Source organism: Ctenopharyngodon idella, chromosome 10 (assembly GCF_019924925.1).
Source record: "Ctenopharyngodon idella isolate HZGC_01 chromosome 10, HZGC01, whole genome shotgun sequence".
NCBI lineage: Eukaryota > Metazoa > Chordata > Actinopteri > Cypriniformes > Xenocyprididae > Ctenopharyngodon > Ctenopharyngodon idella.
In genome coordinates this window covers 1,604,382-1,629,525 of record NC_067229.1, presented here as the reverse complement: position 1 = coordinate 1,629,525, position 25,144 = coordinate 1,604,382, and the positions used below count along the sequence as shown (strand labels likewise).

General features: G+C 36.3%; 5 protein-coding genes across 9 annotated transcripts in view; 3 read left to right on the top strand and 2 right to left on the bottom strand.

Moving 5' to 3' along the window:
* impact (impact RWD domain protein) overlaps positions 1–5,869 on the bottom strand; it is a 32,736-nt gene extending 26,867 nt beyond the window's left edge. For 3 of the 4 annotated variants that reach the window (XM_051911366.1, XM_051911369.1, XM_051911368.1), the window contains exons 1-6: positions 5,789–5,869; positions 5,554–5,625; positions 5,362–5,490; positions 5,227–5,279; positions 5,081–5,143; positions 4,894–4,973 (exon numbers count right to left, since the gene is read on the bottom strand). In XM_051911366.1, the coding sequence (XP_051767326.1) occupies positions 4,894–4,973; positions 5,081–5,143; positions 5,227–5,279; positions 5,362–5,490; positions 5,554–5,595 (367 nt within the window). In that variant the 5' untranslated portion in view covers positions 5,596–5,625; positions 5,789–5,869. The remainder of the gene's footprint in view (positions 1–4,893; positions 4,974–5,080; positions 5,144–5,226; positions 5,280–5,361; positions 5,491–5,553; positions 5,626–5,788) is intronic. The other variant, XM_051911367.1, reaches the window with a different exon arrangement.
* A 686-nt stretch (positions 5,870–6,555) lies between these two features.
* ing5a (inhibitor of growth family, member 5a) lies at positions 6,556–10,792 on the top strand. Its single transcript, XM_051910439.1, has 8 exons — positions 6,556–6,678; positions 7,167–7,238; positions 7,419–7,585; positions 8,235–8,346; positions 8,439–8,541; positions 9,212–9,347; positions 9,438–9,499; positions 9,594–10,792. Exons 1-8 carry the CDS (start codon positions 6,642–6,644, stop codon positions 9,631–9,633), a joined length of 729 nt encoding a protein of 242 aa, XP_051766399.1. The 5' UTR covers positions 6,556–6,641; the 3' UTR covers positions 9,634–10,792.
* cep19 (centrosomal protein 19) lies at positions 10,422–12,943 on the bottom strand. Its single transcript, XM_051910442.1, has 3 exons — positions 12,826–12,943; positions 12,190–12,343; positions 10,422–11,536 (listed from the first exon to the last, which is right to left on the bottom strand). The coding sequence occupies exons 2-3, from the start codon at positions 12,317–12,319 to the stop codon at positions 11,178–11,180; spliced, it is 489 nt and encodes a 162-aa protein (XP_051766402.1). The 5' UTR covers positions 12,320–12,343; positions 12,826–12,943; the 3' UTR covers positions 10,422–11,177.
* Positions 12,921–15,439, top strand: pigx (phosphatidylinositol glycan anchor biosynthesis, class X). Of its 2 annotated transcripts, none has more exons than XM_051910440.1 (6): positions 12,921–13,069; positions 13,198–13,273; positions 13,355–13,487; positions 13,580–13,775; positions 13,858–13,958; positions 15,102–15,439. In XM_051910440.1, exons 1-6 carry the CDS (start codon positions 13,006–13,008, stop codon positions 15,237–15,239), a joined length of 708 nt encoding a protein of 235 aa, XP_051766400.1. In that variant the 5' UTR covers positions 12,921–13,005; the 3' UTR covers positions 15,240–15,439. The 2 variants fall into 2 exon arrangements, with proteins under 2 accessions (XP_051766400.1, XP_051766401.1); XM_051910441.1 differs by having other exon boundaries at positions 12,923–13,069; positions 13,201–13,273.
* Positions 15,440–15,793: 354 nt separating this feature from the next.
* On the top strand, positions 15,794–25,113 carry pak2b (p21 protein (Cdc42/Rac)-activated kinase 2b). The gene is made up of 15 exons (XM_051909934.1): positions 15,794–16,028; positions 17,472–17,747; positions 18,332–18,438; positions 19,044–19,191; positions 19,282–19,313; positions 20,705–20,824; positions 20,942–21,080; positions 21,163–21,226; positions 21,297–21,345; positions 21,428–21,540; positions 22,008–22,125; positions 22,288–22,387; positions 23,578–23,774; positions 23,908–24,045; positions 24,135–25,113. The coding sequence occupies exons 2-15, from the start codon at positions 17,561–17,563 to the stop codon at positions 24,219–24,221; spliced, it is 1,599 nt and encodes a 532-aa protein (XP_051765894.1). The 5' UTR covers positions 15,794–16,028; positions 17,472–17,560; the 3' UTR covers positions 24,222–25,113.
* The last annotated feature ends 31 nt before the right edge of the window (positions 25,114–25,144 follow it).

The window sequence follows — 25,144 nt, the reverse complement described above, 5'->3', positions numbered from 1 at the left end:
ACGCCTGTAATTGAGTGTCCTTCTTTCTACCCGTTAACCACATCTGAGTTTATGGAGTGTGGCACCTTACGGAGGACTCGTGGCAGTGCGGGACTTGGCTAATGAACAAGACGGCTAGTCACGCGCCCATTTCCATTTTTCCCCTCCATTCAGTTGGAGCTCCATTTCCCTCTCGAGCGTGCCATTCATGGAAACGCATTTGCATATTAAAACCGTTGACATACATACATAATTCCAAACGCAATTATCACATTCAGCGAAAGGCGTGGGAGAGCTGTCTTTCAAAAACAATAGCTTTTAAGGATTTGTAACGGCAGCATTTAGAAGTGGACTGTGGCCTGACTGTAATATCTCATGATAAGCCTGGAGTAAATTACACACTGCTCGTACTAGTATGGAACAACAGGCAACAAGTACTACTTAAAATTGATCACCAATTAACGTTATTTGTAGATTGCAAGAATTGTTTTGCATTACTTATCACCAATAGGTAATTAGCTTCCATTGAAACATGTTACTGGGAGACAGAACTACAAATCACAGACTTAACGTTGCAATTATGGGCTTATTATGGGAAGTATGTGATGTGTCAGACATGCACTGAAAAACAACAGAAAAAGACCAAAAAATTCTCCACTTTCAGACTTTTAGGTCTAAAGGCAGGAACACACCAAGCCGACGGTCGGCCGTCGGGCAGTTTTTGTTCGTCAGCCGACTAAGTTTTCTCAGTGTGTTCCACACCGTCGGCTGAAGTTGGTCCTCGTCGGCTTTTTCCGGCCGATTCGACGTTGAATCGGCGTCGGTCCGTCGGGCCATCTGATCATTCTGATTGGCTGTTCAGCTACTGCCACCTGTCGGTACGGAAAGGCATTTCATCTTACGCAGGCGCAGAATGGACGTGCTACTTTGCCAGCAGCTGTCGAGCGTCGGTTTGGTGTGTCAGGGCAACTTTGGACCCAGACACTGCCGACGTGAGCCAACCCCGCAGTTTGCTTTCGTCACCACTAGTTCGTCGGCGTCGGCTTGGTGGGTTCCTGCCTTAACTCCTCCTTCCAAAACACAACAGCCAATCCTGAACATGCAAAAATGATTGACAGGCAGACACTGCCTCCACAATTCTTGATTGAGCCAAAAATAAAACAGCACGGCCAGCACTCAGATTCTTTTTGTGCTCTTTACAGAGCCGAAGGCTTTTATGGAACGAGTGTGATTTCTCAGGACACCCTTTAATATCAGGCAATACTGACATTTTAAGTGCCAAAAAAACCCTTTTACAACAGATAAACACGTCCAACCTCTAGAGTGCAAAAAAATGTGTGTTATCGATGCAAGCTAACAAAGCAAGACGAAGCAAATTTCCTCCTTTAAGAAGGTTTCAAAATAAGATTTTCTCCACCTTCTGAAAAGAGCCGAGAGAACGGGCTGAGTGTCAAAACCCATCAGGGTCAATTCTGAACTTGGCACTGACCTCATGGGGCCTTTAAGAGCTCCGGTGAAAAAGATTAACAGGTTCTGTCAAGGCAGTGCGAGTCTTTTCATCGATTACGATTAGATCTCCCCAACGCCGAGGTCTGTGACAGCGTGGGAGAAGGAGCGCTCTTAAAAAAAACATCTACTTCTGCTGTGGCAGGCTGCTCGGTTCATTTTATCCAAACAATTCGACTTTATCGAGATGGCTAGATCAAAGGCATGGATCCAATATCCGGCGTGCAATAATTTTGGCAAACATTATGTTCAAAGGCAAGAGAGATTTAAGGCGGATAATCAGGAGAAATGACTCGGGGAACGAGCGACTGGGCTACTCATGTGAAAAGCACCCCAACATTTTGCCAGCGTGAGATGATTCGCAAGAATTTCAATATGCTGGAACTAGTCATCCAGAGAGGATAGAGATCGGACTTGTGGCCTTCGACTCGTGGGTTATTATTATTAGGTATCCTGTCAGGTGTGGAGGCCCTGTCAAGCGCCCACACGGTATCTCCAGGGTTATTTTTATCGTGACTTCAGTGAACCTCACATCAGTACAGGTGTTACCCACAACCACTTCGGTTTAACATTCACAATTAGTTTGTCATGTAGTTCCAAACTTGTATGACATTCTTCTGCTGAACACATTTTTCAAGATGTCTTCTTTTGTGGTATATGATAAATCGCTTGGGATGTTCCTATTTTGAATCTGCTTTTGATAAAAGCATCAGTGCAATAAATAAATGTCATTCTAAACTTGTATGACGTTCTTCTGCTGAACACAAAAGAAGACATTTTGTAGAACATTGGGAACCGAATGACTTTGGACCCCATTGACTTTCATTGTATGGACGAAATAAAAATGTTTCAAAATATCTTCCTTTGTGATATATGATAAATTTCTTGGGATGTTCCTGTTTGGAAGCTGCTCTCGATAAAAGCATCAGTGAAATAAATATATGGCATTCCAAACCTGTATGACTTTCTTCTGCAAAACACAAAAGAAGACATTTTGTAGAACATTGGGAACCGAACGACTTTAGACCCCATTGACTTTCATTGTATGGACGAAATAAACATTTTTCAAAATATTTTTCATTTGTGATATATGATAAATTGCTTGGGATATTCCTATTTGGAAGCTGCTTTCGATAAAAGTGCCAGCTAAATAAATAATTGAAATGTGTGAATGTTGTTGAAATCCTATCTAAGCCGCAGCAACTACACACCACACTCTCTTGACTCTGCCAGCATTTTTCACAGCATGATTATGCCGAGTTTTTATAACTTCCTGGTTATTTGAGATTCTTCTCTCCACCTACCAGTTTTGAACAATCAAAAGAGGCTGCTTTCCACAAGCTGAAGGGTCTATTACTTCTAGGTTAATGACAGGCCGTGTACCTGATTGCCGGCAGGCCCCGTGCACCTGTTTCAATTGTGCCTCCTTCCTGTATATTTCCACAGAGAACGCTGTATGCCTCCTATTCTTTTCAAAGGGCTGATGAAACCACAGACCTGAACATTTGCTTAATTTCTCTACATCTAGCACCTACATCCGTGAGGCTTTTTTTCGCATCTGGCTTTTCTGGGTACAAAAATGGTCATGTGTAATTTCCATCTGCCGGTGGAACGCTGTGTCCTTTAAAAGCCAGAGGGAATAAAGGACAGCATGATACCCTTCCTGACTGTAATCCCCCCCAATCCAGAGTTCACTTTATACACAAATGAGCGTGTTTCCAGCGAGGCATCAGCGAGGCCGCTCAAAACAAAAATCCCAGGAAACACAACAAAACCCTAGTGGGGCTTTAACACAAAGGGCAATTAGCCCACAGAAGGAGCGACTGGAGCCAAAAGCTGAAATACACTCCAGTCTGTGCCTTTAATGAGCAGACAGCTTGTACTGTCTGGAAAAAGACAACTTTAGTTGACTTCTCCCTGTCTGGTTTTTACTTTTTGTAACAATATCTGCTTTCTAGCAAATGAACCATTTTCACTACTTACAACATCTAAATCAACACTTGCTTTACGAGACATGCAAGAAGCATTTCCCACCAAAAACATACACATACCACATTAAAAATTAGGAGCCTAGAGGAAGATAACGAATAATGACTTGCGTATGAGTTGTATGAACTGGAAGGCACTTGTGCAACAGGTGAGTTTAATACTCCAAGTATATTCCTGACTTTACGGTCTAATTTCTAACCCAAGATATATATATATATATATATACCTATTTATACAAACTAGATATGCATCAATTAGATATGCATCAATAATGAGCATTCTCATAAAACATTTCAGACGAAACAAATGGTGTGGCCATCTACTGCCCCCTAGTGTAAAACAGACATGAAACTATCTATCAGGCTCCTTCAACTCACAATTATGTGCACGGGAAACAGTCTTTATACACATGGTACGACACGGATGAGTTTAAATAAACCAGCTAGGTAAAAAATGGTTTATGTGTATTGGATGTTACTCAAGCACACATCAACCTACACTTCAGAAAAGCCACTTTGAATACTGAATGATCGTTATTAAAGTTACATTAAAGATAACTAAACTATGTTATTTGTCCAGGCTAAATATTCAGCACAAAATACTTCACAGCATTGTGGTATTAGGGTCTTTTACTTTAGGGACTTTAGTTTAGGGTCCAATTCTCACTATTAACTATTATCATGCATATTACTAGGATATTGGCTGTTTATTAGTACTTATAAAGCACATATTGATGCCTTATTCTTCATGACCATAATCTACATCCCATAATCCACCCAATACCTAAATTTAACAACTATCTTACTAACTATTATTAAGCAATAATCATGGGTTTATTGAGGCAAAAGTCATAGTTAATAGTGAGAATTGGACCATAAACTAAAGTGTGACCAATATAATATATGAAACACGTTACATAATATTTAATTTACTGTTCAAATGTTTGGGATGTAAGTCATTAATACTTTTATTTAGCAAGGACACATTAACAAAAGTGACAGTAAATACATTAATAATGTTACAAAAGATTTCTATTTTGAGTAAATATTATTCTTAACTTTTTATTCATCAAAAAATCCTGGGAATCAAAATGTGTCATGGTTTCCACAAAAAATATGATAATAATCAGAAATGTTTCTTGAGCAGCAAATCATCATATTAGAATGATTTCTGAAGGATCATGTGACACTGAAGACTGGAGTAATGATGCTGAAAATTCAGCTTTGATCACAGGAATAAATTACACTTTACTATATATTCACATAGAAAACAGCTGTATTACACTGTAATAATATATATAATTTTTTATTTATTTATTTATTTATTTACTGTATTTTTTAAACAAATAAAGTGTGAGCAAAAGAGACTTCTTTCAAAAACATTTAAAAAATCTTACCAGCCTAAACTTTTGAATCTTACCTGCACTTTGTGATTTTTCTATGAGGAATTCCCTTATTTTCTCCACCCAGAGGTACAGGATACTCTCCCCAGTGTTCTCCCTGAACAAGAAAATCACTCATAAACATGTTGGACATTTCATAACTCTACATGAAGACTCTGTGGATCCATCCATGCATAAATTACACTGACATTACACAATACTCACACATACAGCTCCTCTAAACTGTTGGACAGAGTCATTCGGTCTCGTCCCCGGAGCCAGGCAGCGCTGTCAGGAGGAAACCAACACCAATCAGAGGATATTTAGCTCATTTCTGTATGTGGCTCTAAACTGGAAGGAATTAAACATACTTGATTTGATATATTGGAGGCGCTGAGCTCGGGTAATCTGGAGGAAGTATGATCTTCAAACAAACAGTGACAGTCATTTAATATTCATGAGCGTGTTTAGCATATTCTAATAAGTTTTATCTATGAATCATATACCTGTAAACAGACCGTCCATTTGGGCTGATGGGTGTCATCTGATATTCTGATGCAGAAAATCCTTGAAGCTTCATCAATCACACACCATTCATCACCATAGATGGAGGAAAGAGCTTCAATCTCCTCTATCTGTGTCAGAGAAACATCAGCTCAGCTCAGCTCATCATCATAACACAGAAACACGTGTCATACCTGAGACTGCAGGTCAGCGTCATTCTCCTCTGATGAGTCCATCTAACTCAACACATCGCTGCGGAAAAGTTCCTGTTGCACACAGATTTCACTGTTAAAGTCGGATTTATTAGTATGTATATGCCTTATGAATATGTATAAAACTCATTCATATGTATATTAATATAATGTAACGATCGATTGAAACAGTGAGAAGTACATTTATATATATTTTAAAGTTACAGATAAAACGCACATGTGATCTTACAGTAGGAAAGTCTCAAAACAACACAAGCGATAGCCATTCACAGTGCTTCCGGGTTAGAGCAAAGTGGTCACGTGGGCATTTTTGAATTTTCTTTTATTGTACATATGTATTTGGAAATGAAAAATACAGAATAAAAGTAATATATAATATTTAATAAATATTACTTTCATGACGTATTCGAATTATTAATATTAATGTATTTATTTTTTAATGTTTTAATTATTAATATTAATGCACATTAAATTAATATATTAAATATAATATGCTATAGTACATTATTGACGTATTTTAAAAAATAATTTCTTTGATCATTAATATTATATAATAAAATATTGCATATAATAAAACATTAATATGATAGAATAAAAGGTCCATATTATATGGAATAAGTATTATATTAATAATATTTATTTAAAAAGCTCTTATATTACTAATATAAATGTTTAAACTCCATTCAATTCATATATTGGATAGTATTATATTATTGGTTCTATAGTAAATCACTGAAGTGTAAATAAATAAATACTTTATATATTTGATCATTAATTTTATAGAATATTATATATATTTAGAATGAAGATTTATTGTAATTACATATTTAAATGTAAAATATTATTACAATTAATTCTATCTATCTATCTATCTATGGAGCGACGTCGAAAAAGCACTAATGAGCCAAGCCCCATTGCCATCCAATCAAACCACGGCATTCAAAAACGTCGCCTCTCAACCAATAGCAGAGAGCTGCCTCATTAATTATTCATGACATGCCAATGTTGTTCCACCTCACGCGGGCTCGCGGAGGAGAAAAACATACTGGAAACGAGTGAAGATCGTCACCATGGCGACAGCGATTTATCTCGAACATTATCTCGATAGTGAGTACAATTCATTTCCGAAAAAATACGTTGGATTTAGCGTTTTTTATGTAGGCGGGATGAAGGTGTTTTAAGAGGTCCAGTCTGAGGATGTTTTGGTGGCTAATGTCAGATTAGCATTAGCGAGCTTCAGCTAGTAAGCCAACAGGTTGATTAGCTTCATTTCTACTGTACAACACTGCGTAAATCTATTTTATTCTTTTATTTTGTTGTTTAAGTCATTTTGTAAACATCTATTGTGAAACCAAATCAAGTTGTAAATGCATTACAGAAAGTAGTTAGCCAGCATGCTAACAACATGCTAAGTCAACAAAGTCATGTTATTTTTACTTCTTTAATGAGATTTTATGTGTGTATATGTATTTGTAGTCTGGTATCTGCCAAAGATAAATAGAGGATGACTGTAGACTCATTCTAGAACTTTCCTCTTGTATGTAAACAGTAAAAGTTAATACTTTATTTTAATTGAAATCTTTTTATGACCCCAGGCATTGAAAACCTGCCCTGTGAGCTCCAGAGAAACTTCACACTCATGCGGGAACTCGACAACAGAGCGGAGGGTGAGATGACATCTTAAAACATACCGTGCTGTCTACCTAGGGAGCATTTCTGGGCATCATAGGAACATTCAGCACCATGACCCGGTCCTGGAGAAGTGGCATGAAAATAGATGAAACTGATGGATGTGTTTTTTGGTTATTTAATGAATATTTGAAACTCTTATCCTGCTTCTTTTGCAGAAAAGAAATGCGAAATCGACAAGCTCGCAGAGGAATACATCACTAACGTCCGAAATCTGGCCCCCGATCAGAGGGTGGAGCACCTGCAAAAGATTCAGAACGGATTCAGCAAATGCAAAGAATACAGCGATGACAAAGTGCAGCTCGCCATGCAGACGTACGAAATGGTCAGTGCCGGCGATCCGAGACTTTCATCACATTCTGGGTGGAAACCTGGAAATATCGGGGAATTTTAAATTTGTGATTTACATGTAAAGTTTGTCAAAAATGCTATATAATTTTCTGTATTTTAATTTAATTATTAAGTAGATTTTGCAATTTGCAAACCCAATATGGCTTAAACATTGAAATGTATTCATTATGTGGGAACCTCAAACATGTTTATTTTAATTTTTCTGTATTTATCGCTTGGTGTTATATTAAAATGTCTGCATGTATTTCTTCAATGAATGTTTTTTTTTATTATACTTTTTATTAATATTTTAAATTTTATTTGTATACGTTAGTTTAATTAGTTTAATTTTTAGTAGCAGTTCTACATTTTTATTTGCTAATTTTTAGCAGGTTAACTTAAACTTATTTCAGTTTATTGCCAGGGCAACATTTGTAATTTTCATTTACTGTAAGTCTTTCAACTAATATTTATATTTTACTTTATTTCAGTTTTAGTTAAATAAACAGAAATGTTTTTAATAATTTTAGTTAACAGGTTTAGATCACTTTGAATAGCTTGATTTAAATATTGTTTTGTTTTTAGCATTATTTTTATTTTTTTAGCTATCATTATTAAAAATAACCCGAGCTTCTTTTTACTAGGTGGACAAACACATCCGAAGGCTCGATGCTGACCTCGCTCGCTTTGAGAACGAGTTGAAGGAGAAGTTGGACGTCAGCGGCTATGAAAGTCCAGACAGCAGAACGCCCAAGAGTAAGACTGAACGTGGCTAGTTTTGGCCAAATACAACGTATGCATGTCACACTGTACATGATAAAATAAATATGGCCTGCTGTCCTCCGTAGAGGTAAGTGGTAGAGGAAGCCTGAAGGAAAAACGACGCCCTAAAGGAAGAGGACGTAAATCTTCAGACGACGACTCGCCACGGAAAAAGAAAATGAAGAACAGGTTAGAGTCACATTGAGTGAACTTTAAGAAATATTTCACCCAAAAATGACGTATGAAGCAGCGTTAGCTATGTTTCCATCCATTTTGGGATATCACATAAAACAACGCTGGATGGAAACGCCAAGATGTGCATAAATTCTAAAAATGTGCATAAAAAACATATGTGCTCAATTGAGGTGGATAGGTTTTTATGCGATAAGAAGACGTGCATAAACTACGATGAAAACAATGAATAAATTGCAACCAAAAACCTCAGGTGACTTTGCCCCAGCAGAGGCTTTGATTGGATAACTGGACTAATCTGCAGACCAATCGCATCGCAACATCTCAAATGTTGGTTTGGTTGTTCTGAAAGTCTGACATCAGAATGATTTGGTTTAATTCCCTCCAGAAGCGTCTCACGATTGCATTCCCAAACACCAGCATCCGAACGCAAGAGAACATGACAGTGTTTATTGCGTTTCGTCTGACGCTCTGAGACACAACTCATTTATGATGGAGGAAAAAAGAGCTGCAGATATTTTGCAGGAATTTCTCAGGAAGTGACGAATCTGTTCTCTTGAACACATTGGATGGAAACGCTGCTTTATTCGCAAAAGTTTTATGCAATATAAGTTAAATTCACAACTTTCGATGGACACGATAACTATTTACACTTTGTTTTCCGCAGCCCTGAGTTCTCTGAATCCATCTTACCAGTTCACCCGTCAGACGTCTTAGACATGCCCGTGGATCCCAACGAACCCACATACTGCCTGTGTCACCAAGTGTCATATGGAGAAATGATCGGATGCGACAACCCGGATGTACGAGCGGATCTCATGCGCATTCACTTGAAACTGTTTTTTAGCCTTTCCTCAGTGTAATTATTTAACAAAAAATGCTTTTCTTAACAGTGTCCCATTGAGTGGTTTCACTTCGCCTGTGTTGATCTGACGACAAAACCCAAAGGGAAATGGTATGTCGGTCTGTTCAGAGTTGCTCAATGAGGAACCGTCAATATGTTTGTTTTTTGGAAGGTCAACAACCAACTTTTCTTTTCTTTCTTCCAGGTTCTGTCCACGCTGCACCCAGGATCGAAAGAAAAAATGAGACGTTGAGATTACATTTCTATATGAATATATATACGTATGCATATATATGTATTTTGTGGTAAAATAGGATAATATATACTCCTTTATATGGCCATGATGAAATATATGAGGGTCACGAGGAAACAAAGTTTTTATTTTTCAAAGTACTTGAAATGTTTCCATTTCTTTAAGTTTCATTCTGTGTTGTCAAATTGTCTTTTTCAGGCAATCTCGGATATATTATATATGATATAGGCTATATTTTTCCCCCTCTCTTTACATACTGATTATTTTTATGAAGCTTCAAGCATCTGAAATATCACTCTTGTGCTTTGCTCATGAAATGTTTTTAGTCGTTCGGCTCGATTTCGCAGCCAACGTACGATTGTATTTCCCGCTCTTGCACTTAAAGTACAATGCGACTACTTTTCCTGCAAATACCGATTTGCTTTGAAACTCTCCCTGTTGTTAGAGAGAAGTGAAACTTTGAAGTGCAAGTGTGGGGTTTTATCGTTCCTAATCGTGTAATTGCAGATAATACCCCAAAATCTCAAGAGGTATAAGTGCCATCATTTGAGGCTCTTCCGCTCGAGTTGGACAATCGAATTCCGCTTCATTTTTCGTTTCCGAGAATCTTTTGCAGAACTCAAAGCGATTAACTACTGCGTTTCAAACTCCATCTCCAAGAAAGCGACAGTGCACGTGCGACGTTGTTGAATGTTTTAAATGCACGATTTTGGCAGTATCTGCCGTCTTTTCTCCAGCAGCTTTGATGCACTTTTTAATCGACCGAACTAAGCACTCAGCACTCGCTTTCGGATTCAAAGCCGTTTTTATTGCTGTAAAGGTCGGCAACCCAAACAAAATGTCAGAGGATCTACCAAAGTGAGATTAAGCAGTGTCAACGCTGCTCTTGTGTTATTTTATGATTCTATATGTGATCCAAATATAAAACATGAAATATTACTTCTATTATATTGACGTGAGACTACCTTATTGAACACAAGTACCTGTCCGTCTTCATATCGTGTCATCAGTAGTGGGTAGAATCCACAGGGTTGAAAGTGTGACAATCAAGTAGCGTTTTATTTTTTCATGTTTAACTATCCCTGGATATATGGACTAGACGTTCCGTACAGCTTTTCATAAAAACAAATAAATATTTACCATTAAAACTCCTCTGTCGTTTGAAATGTGTCAAGTATTGTGATGATATTGTTAGTATAAAGCAATGATGTTTTAGTATCATTACTTTTTAGTATTTATTCATATTGTAACAGTAGAGGAAACCCCTGTTTTTGTAGGCTGATAAAAAATGTGTTTATCATCATCAGGGTTTCCATGTCCTCAATTTTTTTATATTTACTAAATTAAATATTTAGAATTTTGTGACGTCAAAGATCCAAAGTGGTATAACTATTACAGTCGCCTTAAAACAATATGTACCGTTGGAAATGAACGGACCAAAAAGCATGTTCATCATCAGACTTCAACTTAACCCCCTTGATGCACCAGTTCTCCATGTGTTTCCAGTTCTAAATCCGTCCCAGTGTCCGCAATCTTCTAAAACTCATCATCGGACTGCTCTTCGTCCCAGCTGCACGTCTCTCGCACGCTGTTCTCTGGAAACTCCACTTCCAGATCGTACACAAAGTCTGGATCCTCTTTGCGTCTGCGGTTGCGCTCGAACAGCTCGTCCATCTGGGCCTTCCTGCGGTTCAGCTCTTCATCGCTCAGTTTATTCAGGTCCTCGTCGTTGGGGTCGGACCCCCGTTGGGCGGCGAGACTCTGGTCCAGGCTGAGGCCCCGCAGATGATCGCGGAGGATGAGATGAAGTCTCTCCAGCTGAGCCAAAGACACAGACTCCAGATAGACGCTGTGACGGACATGATGCTTCATCCTCTCTGCTGCTCGGCTGCAGTCTGGAAAGAGGGCAGCAACACTTTTATGACAATGTACATTAAGTCAGTATTTCATGTGGATGCATGTATAATGGTTTGTTCATGCATTACATAATGTTATAATCTCAAAACTACACGTGGTCTTTTGGTAGATTATTGTGTTCTGCCACACTTTCTTTGGGGTGCCCCTCAGGGTTATAGTTGAGGACCACTTCTGTTCTTGTTTTTAGAGAAATGTATGTGGGCTAGTCTCACAAAACAACTCAATAAAACATCGGTCATATTTCAAACTTAATTTCTTTTGGGCGCCCCTCAGGTTTATAGTTGAGGACCACTTCCGTTCTTGTTTTTAGAGAAATGTATGTGGGCTAGTCTCACAAAACAACTCAATAAAATGTCAAGGCTGTATTTCAAACTTTCTTTCTTTGGGGTGCCCCTCAGGGTTATAGTTGAGGACCACTTTCGTTCTTGTTTTTAGAGAAATATATGTGGGCAAATCTCACAAAACCCCTCAATATACTGTCTAGGTCATATTTTGAACTTCATTTCTTTGGGGCATCCCTCAGGGTTATAGTTGAGGACCACTTTGATTCTTGTTCTGAGAGAAATGTATTTAGGTGAATCTCAAAAAGCCTGTCAAGAACAAGCCTAGTTCATTTTTCAGACTGACTTACCTGAATACTGAGAGAAGTTCCTCACAGGTATGATTCTTTTTCGCATCTTGCTGGTGTTCTTGTTCTCATAAATGAGGACGATTGAAGGTGGAATAAATTTCACTCCACATTGCTTTGCTATTATGGACATTTTCACTCATGCTTGCATTTCCAGCTGCGGAATCAAATGAGAAATATTGTCCATGAAGGGTCAACCAATAGTTATCCATAAATAGTTTTATATATAAAAAAAAAAATCTTCGAACTGTGTATGCAGACAAACCTAAAGATAGTAGAATAAATAGTAAATATTATGTTAATATTTATTTGAATAATGCTTTAAAATGATTACTAATGTTTTATTTACTATTAAATCAATATATTTATTGTTGCAGCTATATTAAATTATTGCTGTGCTAAATAATATATTTGCTTATTAATATTATGTGTGTTAGTAAAATATGATTACAGTTCTATCTATCTATCTGATATTTGTATTAGTAACCATAGTAACAGTGAGGAGACTACCGGAATATTTATCGTTTGATTCACGCTGATTCTATCGAGACAGTTTAATTAAAGGCACAGGCTCACATTTAATACGCAATACATGAGCTCGTAAATAAACTAGCAATTAAGTATAAGGCAAAATCATACTCTTGTTTTGGTTATGTGATCAAGGTTTCCATGCTTCCTCTTCGCTGCTTTATCCCTTTCTTCTGATTTGGGAGTTTCGCGCACGAGACGCTCATTAGCGCCATCTGCCGGACGGATGTTACTAAACACGGAAGTAAATGGTACAACAAATCGGGATTACAGCATGATCGCTGATCGACAATGTGTAATTTTTATTTATTAGCAACTCTGTTGTATTTTATTCACCATGGAAACTCGCAAGAAGGTATTTATAATGCAAAACATGCTGGTTAATCAGGGCGATTTATTAGTTATCAATAAGAAACAAATACCAATATCAGAAATGAAAATAAAAACTTGTACTAAACTAAATTTCTGAATTTTGCCATTCAGCAGATAATTGTTTTCCATCTGAATTCTTGGAGTCATTGTCGATGTCTGTGAAGATTACCAAAGCAGGATTTCACAGGTCTCCTCTTACTTTTTAGGTTTATTCATTTCTTTGTGTTCATGATGTTTTAAATGGTTAAATGTGTGGTTTGGTTTATAGGGATCTCCAATACAGTGTTCAATGGGGAAAAGTAGATCATGATGTGAAAGCTTTACTGGTCCAAAAGCTGCCAAGTGGAGTTTACATGGATGAATATCAGCTGGAAACTCTAAAACAAGACACCGGTTTAGAGGTGAGCGGTTTCAATATCATGCTAAATATTTTGCATATGAATATTTATTGACTATACACTTTAATTGAGATGAACTTGAACATGTTTTGTAGGTTCTTCTGGATTCAAAGGTTGATCTGGAAGCTCCAGAATATCTGTCTTCTGGTTTTACGGCACTGGTTTTTCTCTCTGGAAAACACAAGGCGACGGTCCCCGTTCACGGCCGATATCACAGACCCTCCAACTCCAGCCAGAAATGGGTGAAAGTAGATATCGAGTCACCCAGGCTGTTACTCAGATCAGATCAATGTAAGTTAGCTGGACACATGCAGATAAACACACTGACATGAACTCAGCCTCATCTGTGTGTGTGTGTTCTGTCATTATAAAGGTGAGACACTGAGAGCCGGTGTCCATCATGTAGTGACCGACGCTCCCTGTACCGTCAGGAACCACAGCATCTGCTCATGGCTGGAGATCCTGGATCTGAAGGTATAAAGTGAAACTGTTGCATATGTTCATATAGCAATATCATATAAGTAATATTAATAAGTAATATTTTAATAAAATGTATTTATAACAATAATAGTAAATAATAAATATAAAATATATAATGCATTTATAACAATAGTAGTAAAATTTTAAATAATAAAATTTTAATATAATGTAAATTTAATGTTATGTACTGTAATTATAATAATAATAATAGTAAATAATGCGATATTTATAAAATATTATATATAATATATTTTAATATCATGTAATGTTCATACTAATATATAATGTAATAATAACAATATCATTAAATCATTTTAATGTAATATTCATAATATAATAATGATAATAGTACTAAATAAGTACAATTTTAATATAATGTAATAATTACATTAAATAATTATAATAGTAATAGTAAATATAATATATAATGTAATAATAACAATAATATTAAATAATTTATTATAATGTCATTTTTATAATATTATATAATATAATTCTAATAATAGTAAATAAGTAAAAAAACAGTAAATAATAAGCAACATTTTTAAATTATGTAATTATAATATTATATAATTATAATATAATAATAACAATAATATTGAATCATCAATATTTAATACAATGTCATTTAAATCATATAATATAATTCTAATAATAGTAAATAAGTAAACAATAAAATTAATATAATGCAATATTAATAATATAATGTAATGTAATTATAATTATAAAAGTAAATAATAAATATTTAACAATGTTATATTCATTATATAATATAATAATAATAATAATAGTAAATAATAAGTTATTTTAATATTATGTAATAATAACAACAATAATATTAAATTGTATTTTAATTTAATGTAATATTTCTAACAGTATAAAACAATGTAATTATAATAATAAATGACATTTTAATATAATGTAATATTTATAATATTATATAATTATAATGTAAATATGTCATATTTATTGTAATATTTATAATAATATATATATAATATTTTAATATAATGTAATATTTATAATAGTAATATTTTACAACAATGTATTATTTATAATATTTTTTATATAACATATATTATAGCAAAGTTCATGCAATGTTGACAGGCTGATTTCTTCTGTCTGCGTCTCTTACAGGACACTGGAGCGGTGAGTCTGGAGATCCCGGTCGGTGATTCCTCCATGATCCTCAGTGTGTGTGTCGGGACTGTTCTGACCGCCGCGCTGAGCTGCATTTACCTGCTCAGATCCATCTGGAAACACGGCACCTTTTAATCACATCGTCATGTGTGACGCGCTGCAGATGTCTGTACGTTATACCGTAAGCACTGAGATGGACAGCCCACGATATGATCCGGACTTTCTTTCCTCTGGAATGAGGAATATGTCATCATAGTGGATTAATAATGTTTTGTTACAGCAAAATGTGTTATTGCAATTGTAAATAAAACTGAATATTACTTTGTTTAAAAGAAGACTTTTTGTTTCCTTCTGTTATTACATCAATATTTTGAGAAATAAATGTGTGTGTATATATATATATATATATATATATATATATATATATATATATATACATACATACATACATACACACACAATTTCAAACAGTCAAATATTTAAACCAATTATTTGAAATATAAATTTAAGTATTTTTAAGTGATCTGATCGCATAAATCAATTATTATAATATACATAATTCTAAAAATAAGGAAAACTTCCTAATAGCAGTATATTAGTTATATAATATTAAAAAGTATTATTAAATCTGATTTAATTTAGCTAGACTTTTATTTTGTCGGTCGTTTCCCCACAATCCCATCGCACCGGAAACAGTCGCTGGCTGTTTGCTGCAGGCGAGGGCAGAAAGAGACGCTGCTGGGCGCCTCCCCTTCCCCAAACCAACACAAAAAAACTACAAAAAATAAACCCGTATACAGCAGATAACAGCCTAGAAAGCAGCAGACGGGGCTTCCGCTTGACCTCGGGCCTCTTAGCGGACAGAGCAGCTCCTGTTTAAACCGTTCGCGCGGTTTAAAGTGAAGTTTGACTTCAGTTTCACAGGTGAGTGGCGACAAAACCCGAGATTCTCTGGCTGCGTCTCAAAACCTAGTGTGCTGCCTACCTAGACAGCATGTGCGGGCCTCGATATGAGTGTGTGAATTCCCCTGTGATGAGGTCCTTCGAGACGTCGCGGTGCTGTCTATGTAGGGAGCTCACTGGGGATCGAGACAGACTCTATTATTATATTCTGCATATGTCTGTGTGTTTATAGGCAGCTTGCTGCTTCTGTATCAGGTTTCTTTCTGCCTGTGTGTTGCTTCAGCTTGCTGGGGCAAATCCTGTCTGTTCATGGCAAAGAATACTGAAGATAAACAGAAGACTGTTGTGTCTTTAAATATAATAATTAAACAGTGCTAATAATGAGTTGAAGACTGAATTATATAGAAGGTTTGATGAATTCTGGGCAGGCTTCATGTCATTAGATGTTACTTAAGGATTTAAATAAATAAAAAAATACATGTAAATAAGAAAACGTTTCATTTGGAAAACTGTCATTGATATTATTTAATAGAATAATTATTAGTAATTTTAGACAGTTATAATTAATTTATTCTGCCATTATTTTCTTTATAATTAAGCAAACGAGAATAATTTTGCTTGAATTAAAAAAAAAAAAAATTGGTTTACATTGATAGTAGTAATTATTAATTTAGGACAACTATTAATTTATTGCGGCATTATTTTTTGATAATAAATGAGCATAAAATGGTTTTGATGGTCCTAAAATCGTCTGAGAATTTTTATGCAAAACATTAATTTATTTGTTTTATTTTTCCCCATTCATATTAATTCATTATTATTATTAAATAGTAATTATTGTTATTAAATAAGCAAAAATGGTTCTGATGGCCTGAAAAATTATCTAAAAATTCTTTGTGCAAAATATAATTTATATTTTTTTAATTTCTTTAATTCTTTTAATATGTATTATTTTTAAGCAAACTAGTTAAAGAAACAATTAATTATATTTTGCATGAATTAAACTTTTAAATAAATAAAAAATTGTATAAGTTGGTTTACATAGTATTATTATTATTATTATTATATAAATAATTAATAATTGTTAATTTATAAATATTAAGCATAAAATGCTTCTGATGGTCCTAAAAATCATCTGAAAATTATTTATGCAAAATATAATTTCTTTCCATTAATATTAATTTATTATCATTTAAATACTGTTAATTTTGACAATTATTATTTTTTAACTTTATTTTCATAAGCATAAAATGGTTCTGATGGTCCTAAAATCATCTGAATATTCCTTATATATAAAATATATATATTTCTTAAATTCTTATTCCTTTAATTATTATTTTTGTGATAATTTTCTATAAAACGGCAGCTCTGCAGATGTGGTTTGTTGACTGTGGCAGTGTGTTTTGTGTGTCTGTTGCGTGTGCGTCGCTCATCTCTCCGTTGTGCTTCCCTCTGCTCTTCCAGCTCTAACTCCTCCTTTTCTTTATCTCCACCTGCAAACGTTCCCCTTCAACCCACTCCTCCTTTCTTTCCTCTTCTCCTCGTCCCGCACCATGTGTGATAATGGGGATCTGGAGGACAAGCCGCCCGCTCCGCCCGTGAGGATGAGCAGCACGATCTTCAGCGGCGGCGGGAAGGACCACGCCCTCGCCGCCAATCACAGCACCAAGCCCCTCCCCTCTGTCCCGGAGGAGCGCAAGCGCAACAAGATCATCTCCATCTTCTCTGGAGCCGAGAAGGGTGCGTATACAAACACGTCATATCGCACTTATTCAACTGCAGCTGCGCTGTCATGATGTACGGCGGATGTTTAAAGCACCTTCGAATGTCAGAAACAGGCTTTCTGTCCTAAAATAACATGAGAAAGTAACTCAGATGCAAAAAAAAAGTGACAGACGTGAGAAAGTGATCTACAAACAGCTGTTTTGGGCCTGGTATATAATTATTGTGTTTATATGGTTATAATAAATATATATTAACCTAAAATGTGGATTGTGGAAATAAGTTCATAGACTTATTATTTGTCACCTATCCAGGGTACAGTGTCTCCTCTCAAATAAACCATTTTTCACATTTGCAGTAGAACATTTCTAAGCACTTTTTACCCCCGTCTTCATCAAACCACTTCAAAAAACACTTTCGCTTTGACTCTGCAGTGTGTTTCATATCTTACTGTACGTGTTATTGTTTCTGGAGATGCATCGCCTCGATTCACACTTGGGTTTTTTAATAGCATCGCGTCTCAGAGACGTGTGATCTGATCTGTTTTTGGGTTAAAGTGAATCTCGGTCCTGCTGAGTTCTCGTGTGTGTGTCGCCTGACAGGTGGTCGAAGGAAAGACCGAGATAAAGAGCGGCCGGAGATCTCGCCGCCCTCAGATTTCGAGCACACCATCCACGTGGGATTCGACGCAGTTACTGGCGAGTTTACGGTTAGTATACGTCTATACTGTTATCAGTGCTTTACTACGAGATATTAAGTAATTATAGCATAATTAATGATTTATATTAATTGTATTTATTATATATTTTTGGTACATTATTCCTGCTTTACTAGTTATAATACAGGGCTGTTGAATGCTCAAATCTGATTGGTTGACGAACGTTCTAAGGTGTGCAGTTATTTTCAGGGAAACGCACGGCTAAAGTAGTTCCAGGCAGGTCTTGACCGCATTACATTTTCGTATTACTACACCAAATGATTTCAGTTATTTTAATAGGTCCTTACAGCCTGCAAAAGCAAAACACACAACGACACCGACCAAGCAAATAAATTTAGTAAACGGGACAAAAACGACAGGTTGTTTCCATGGTTTTTTGCAACAATATTACGTTTTATGTACAGAAAGCACATAGGCTACTCTCTTTCTCCCGCTCAAATGCACACACATACAGTACGGACACACACTCACACAGATGCTTGTTTACACAATTTGAACCGGCTGAACTAAAGTCTGATAATATTTGCTTAAAATATGGGCCTGCTTCTGGAGGTGTAAGTGGAGACGGTGTGTTTTTTTTTTTCTGTGTCCCACAGGGAATGCCGGAGCAGTGGGCCAGATTACTGCAGACCTCCAACATCACCAAGTCCGAGCAGAAGAAGAACCCGCAGGCCGTTCTCGACGTTCTCAAGTTCTACGACTCCACGGGCAACGGCCGGCAGAAGTACCTCAGCTTCTCCTCAGGTCTGCTGGAGCTCGTGTGTTTGATGCTGATTTTACAGACGTGTCCGGTCATGTCGTACTGACCGCTTTTCTCTGCTTCTTTATCTACAGAGAAGGATGGATTTCCCTCTGGTGAACAATCGGTATGATGTTTTACAGTCGTTGAGATGCTGTTTTAGTTCATTTCATAATTAGTTTTTATTTTTGTGTTCTCTGCTTTCAGTTAAAGTAACTTAGTTGTTTTTGTTATTAGTTTTTAGTTTTTATTGTAGTTTTAGCTCTTTAGCTCTTTTAGCACATTAGGTTAAACTAAATTATGAGAAATATTGCTTCGGCTGAAATATAAACCAGTGTTATTTTAGTATATTTTCCGTTTTCATTTTAGTTAGTTTTAGTTATTTTGGTCATTTTTATCAGTTTTTTTATTTAAAGCAACATTTTTTTGTTTTTGGTTTTTGTTTCAGTTAATAAATGTAACATTAATTTTAAGTTAATTTTATATCAAATAATGTATACTTATCTATTTTTTTATTTTTATAAGTTTTTGCATTTCTAAAAAAATGTCTAATTCTTATACATTTTTATTTCAGTTTTAGTTATTTTATTACATTAAGCTAAACTAAATGATAATGAAAAATGTTGGCAACTGGCTGAAATAAAGTATGTGTACGTTTTTAAAAATATTTTATTTCCGTTAATTACCATAGAAAATTGTTTTTATGGTTTAGTTTTAGTTAATAAATTTAACTCGTTAATTTTAAGTTAATGTTTATTTTATTTCAAGTAATATATAGTAATTTTTTTTCATCTTTGTAAGTTTTTGCTTTTTTAAAAAAGTTGTCTAGTTTTTATACATTTTTATTTCAGTTTTAGTTATTTTAATACATTAAATTAAACTAAATGAAATGTTGACAACTAGCTGATATTTTTATATTGTTTTGGTTTCTGTTAACATTTATTTTTTTCAAAGCAACATTTTTTTTATGGTTTAGTTTTAGTTAACTATAATAACCCTGATATAAAATTTCTTTTATTTCAAGTAACGTATAGTTATTTATTTATTTATTTATTTTTTGGTCAGTTTTTGATTTATTTATTTATTTATTTATTTATTTATTTATTTTTATTTGTCTATATAGTTGTTGTTTTTTTTTAATTAATTTTTCATTTCAGTTTTAGTTATTTTAGTCCAATCAGTTAAACTAAATGACAACATTTTGGCAACTGGTTGAAATTAAGTATGTTTAAGTTTTTCTTTTATCATTTTATTTCTGTTAACGTTTATTTTATTTTAAGAAACAAAAATGTTTTTTATGGTTTAGTTGTAGTTTCAGTTTCAGTTAACTGTAATAACCCTGATATAAACTTAAACTTATTCTATTTTACGTTAATGTTTATTTTATTTCAAACAAACAAAAAAAAAAAAAAAACATTTTTATGATTTTAGTTTTAGTTAACTATGACATCCTGACCAAACCAGGTCAAGCTTCTTTCCGTACCGTAATTACACTGCTTTCCTTCCCTAAAACTTAAGCCTGTCAAAAAAACACCAGAGCCTTCGTCCCCAATCAAAACAGTGGATGATGATGATGAGGATGACGATGAGGAGGCGCCGCCACCTGTTGTCGCACCCCGACCAGAACACACCAAGAGCGTAAGAAGCCATTAGAGTTCATAGTTCACCTAAAAATACAAGTATAGTCTTTATAAACCAGTGTTATTTTAGTATCTTTGAGACACCATTATAGTTTTTATTAATGTTTTATTTCAGGTATACACTCGACCATCGGTCATTGACCCCCTCCCTCCCCCCGTGACGTCTCCTGACAGCGAGGTCGCGTCGAAGGCCACCGACCGACAGAGACCCAAAAAGGGCAAGATGACCGACGAGGAGATCATGGACAAGCTCAGTACGTCGCTTTATATGTAGTTCTTTGTGCAAATTTACTTTTTTGTGAGACTCAAACCTGTCCTCTGTTCGTTCTCCATCAGGAACCATCGTCAGTATTGGAGATCCAAAAAAGAAATATACACGATACGAGAAGATCGGACAAGGGTAGGTCTGACAATTCTGCGCAACATGTTCATGTTGGTGGATGGAGATCTATAACTGTGTCTTTCCACAGAGCTTCAGGAACAGTGTTCACCGCCATCGATGTTGCCACTGGACAGGAGGTAATGCAAAAGAGAGGGAAATGGATTTGATTTTCTTTGTTTTTCCACACTCTTGTCATCGCAGTGTGTTTCTGTCTTTTAGGTGGCCATCAAACAGATCAACCTGCAGAAGCAGCCCAAGAAAGAGCTAATCATTAATGAAATTCTCGTAATGAAGGAGCTGAAAAATCCAAACATTGTCAACTTCTTAGACAGGTAAATGTTCGTCAAGTAACAACATAAAATTCACCTTGAATTTGGCCTCCAGTCCCCGTCACAAAGTTTTAGGTTGACCTTAATAATTAGAAAGCATTTTTACCGGATAAATTCCTCCATGCACGACAAAAACTTGTGTGTCTTTTACCTCAACAGATCATATGATTGGACAACTGCATTTCTAATTGTGTTTTTGCTTAATTTTTTATGTAGGAAAACATTATTGTTTATGCGTAATTTATTATGTGGGGAAAATGAGCCACAGAAACTTCCATTTTTATTATTGATACTTTACACTAGTTTCCCAGGAAGTGACCATTTTGTTCTCTTGAACACATGGGATGGGAACAGTGCTTTATTCGCCAATGTTTTATGCGATATTTCAGTTCTTTGCACAAATTTAATTCGTAACTTTGGATGGAAACAGCCATGAAGTTTTAAGAGTGTTAATTGTGTCTCTGCTACAGTTTTCTGGTAGGTGAGGAGCTGTTCGTAGTGATGGAGTACTTGGCTGGCGGCTCGCTCACGGATGTCGTAACCGAGACATGCATGGACGAGGCTCAGATCGCCGCTGTGTGCCGAGAGGTGCGTTGAAGATGCTCGCTAATTTAACTATTTTTGGTTTAGGGGGAAACCCTGATGATTAATGCACATCTGAACTTTACTCTAAATTTAGCCTAGTATGAGTTAACAGGAAATAACCAAGTCGCTTAACTAATGAACTTCCTCTTGTCTGTTATCTCGCAGTGTTTGCAAGCACTGGAGTTTCTGCATGCTAATCAGGTCATACATCGAGACATCAAGAGTGACAACGTGCTTCTAGGAATGGACGGTTCTGTCAAGCTCAGTATGTTCTTGGTTCTGCACACACTAGCGCTCTGGTTTTTACGATTAGAAACAGACTTTGCATTAAGCATGAAGTTCAGTTAGATCACAGAACAAAGATGTTGATTGTGGTGCCTTCACACCTGGTTCTCCTAGACGCATAAAGCGTGATGTTTGGTTTGGTTTAGCAGCTTGCTCTGAACAGTAGAGCCAGAACTAGGTGACTATAAAGAAACTGCAAACAGGCTGTTCATTATAGATGTGCAAACAGACCAATGACAGGCATTCAAGTGAAAGAAGTATTTGGCTTTCACCCAGCAGCACAAAGTTTGTTAGTATTTCGCTGTACGCGGATAATGTGCTGGTTATCGCAGCCAACATCATGTTCATCATTTCAGTGTTTCTTCATACGTTATTTACCCTAGACATGCAGTGTGAATCAAACCAGCCCAAAATAAAATCAGTAATTGACTTTAGTCAAGGTAGATGGCATTTAATTAGACGCCAATGACAACGAAACTGTGAATGGGCCTTAATCATGAAACAAGCAAAACAAACTTCTGTGTGTAAGTTGGTTATGAAACAATATTTTTGTCAATTGTCCCATTTAATTTATGTACCTCAGGTTTTCCGAACAATTTGCTCTTGTTTCATAAATGGGGCCCATAGTGTATCTCTTGTGGTCTTGGGTTGCATCTAGTTTCCACAATGTTTTTTTTTCCCAAGTCTATTGGAATTGTTTCGGTGTTGCACCAACTTGATTGATCAACAACACCAAATTATGCAACCGTATGACTTACTAAACAAGCTGTTCTTCAATCCATCACATCCTTGTTGTCATTGGCGTCAAATATGGCATCTACTGAGACTGAGTCTACTGAGGTCTATAAGATTCATCTAAAGGTACGGTCAAATTTGCGTGCAAAAAAAAGGTCCATTGTCAATAGCTTAGAGATGTCTTAAGCACCACTAACACAGAAGTCATTTTCAAACCAAGCAGCTTTCCGTTCTTTAGCACTGCAGATTTGTGTATCAACTTGTGCATAAACAAAATCTGTGTTTCCTTCACATGAAACTCCTGATTGCACGGATTCCTATTGGAATGAATGGATTTTACTCGTGAAATTTAAGTCCTCAAGACCTCAAGTCGTCAATGAAATTACACAAACCAGGTCTAGAAATGTCTCTAACTTGATTTTGTCTCCTTCGCAGCGGACTTTGGATTTTGTGCCCAGATCACTCCTGAACAGAGTAAGAGGAGCACTATGGTGGGCACGCCATATTGGATGGCTCCGGAGGTCGTGACGCGCAAAGCCTACGGACCCAAAGTCGACATATGGTCCCTGGGCATCATGGCCATCGAGATGGTGGAAGGAGAACCGCCGTACCTCAATGAGAATCCACTGAGGGTATGTTGGTGTCATTGATTCTCCAACGAGTTTTTTTCGAGGTTCAATTTTAATTGCCAATTTGATTCTGTTGACAATACAACTATACATTGCGACTTACAGCGTCTGAAATCTCAAACTCTTTCTTCCTCAGGCGCTCTACCTGATTGCCACCAATGGGACTCCAGAGTTGCAGAGTCCTGAAAAGCTGTCGCCCATCTTCCGAGACTTCCTAAGTCGCTGTCTGGAAATGGATGTGGAAAAGAGGGGTGGAAGCAAAGAGCTTTTGCAGGTAAACCAGTCAGCAACTAGTACTAGCGATTAAGGAATAGCATGACTTGTGTGAACTTGTTCATTGATCAAACCTGATGTCGTCTTCAGCATCCCTTCCTGAAGTTGGCCAAACCTCTCTCGAGTCTCACTCCTCTCATTTTGGCTGCCAAGGACGCCATGAAGAACAACCGCTAGCCTCCCGCTCCGAACGAGCTGTGCCCGCAAGCGCAGCGGACTGCTGAACACTCTCGAACTCTGTGCCAGGTGTTTTTACCAGTGTGTCAACAACATATCAATGTTGCCAAAACAAAACTCCAAGCATTTCATTTGGGTCTTTGCCTGTTTTTAAACCTGTATTGGCCGCTGTGGTATTGGGGACTATTAGATGTCCTCCTTGTCCTCATGCGCTCATTAGATTCTTGTGGGACTTTGTCTGTGTTTTATGTATGAACTCTTCCACTCTTTGGCTTCTATAGACCTCGTATGCTCCATAATTGATGACCAAAGTCAATTATGGTGATTTCAGATCCAGCTGGAGACCTTTTGTTAGTCTTTCTGTAGCCAGAATCATGACTGAAAACTGTGTAGCCTACTCCTGTTCTTGACCCGAAGGGAAGAGCACCTTACTGATACACGCCAACTGCGAGCAGTGAATGATTTTTGTAGTCACTTGTGCCTTTGTTGTTATTCCAGCAAACACCTTTATACTTTGTCTAAGGCAGATTTTTGCCATTGAACTTCCTCTAACCTGAGACGAAACTTTCATGTGATGAAATGTGTATATGACGTACTTCGAAGAAGCGTAGCATTTCAGTTGATGTAGTTAACCAAAAGCAGGACACGTAGATTAGATGTGTATGTTTGTGTACATGAACACTTTTCTTGTTGTTTTAGTAACTAACAGTTTATTATGAAGTAAATGCAGTTGTCGATAAGTCATGATGTAAGAATTGATAACTATTTTTATGCTTTTCAGTCACTTGTTTTGCAAGTAAAAGCCGGATTCCTGCAAATTCTGTGATCAATACAGTCATTGCAACATTGTGTACATCTCTTGTTCTTCATTAAAAAAGGACTTGAAACTTGAGATTAGAATAAACTCTCTCTAGGGCACTTTT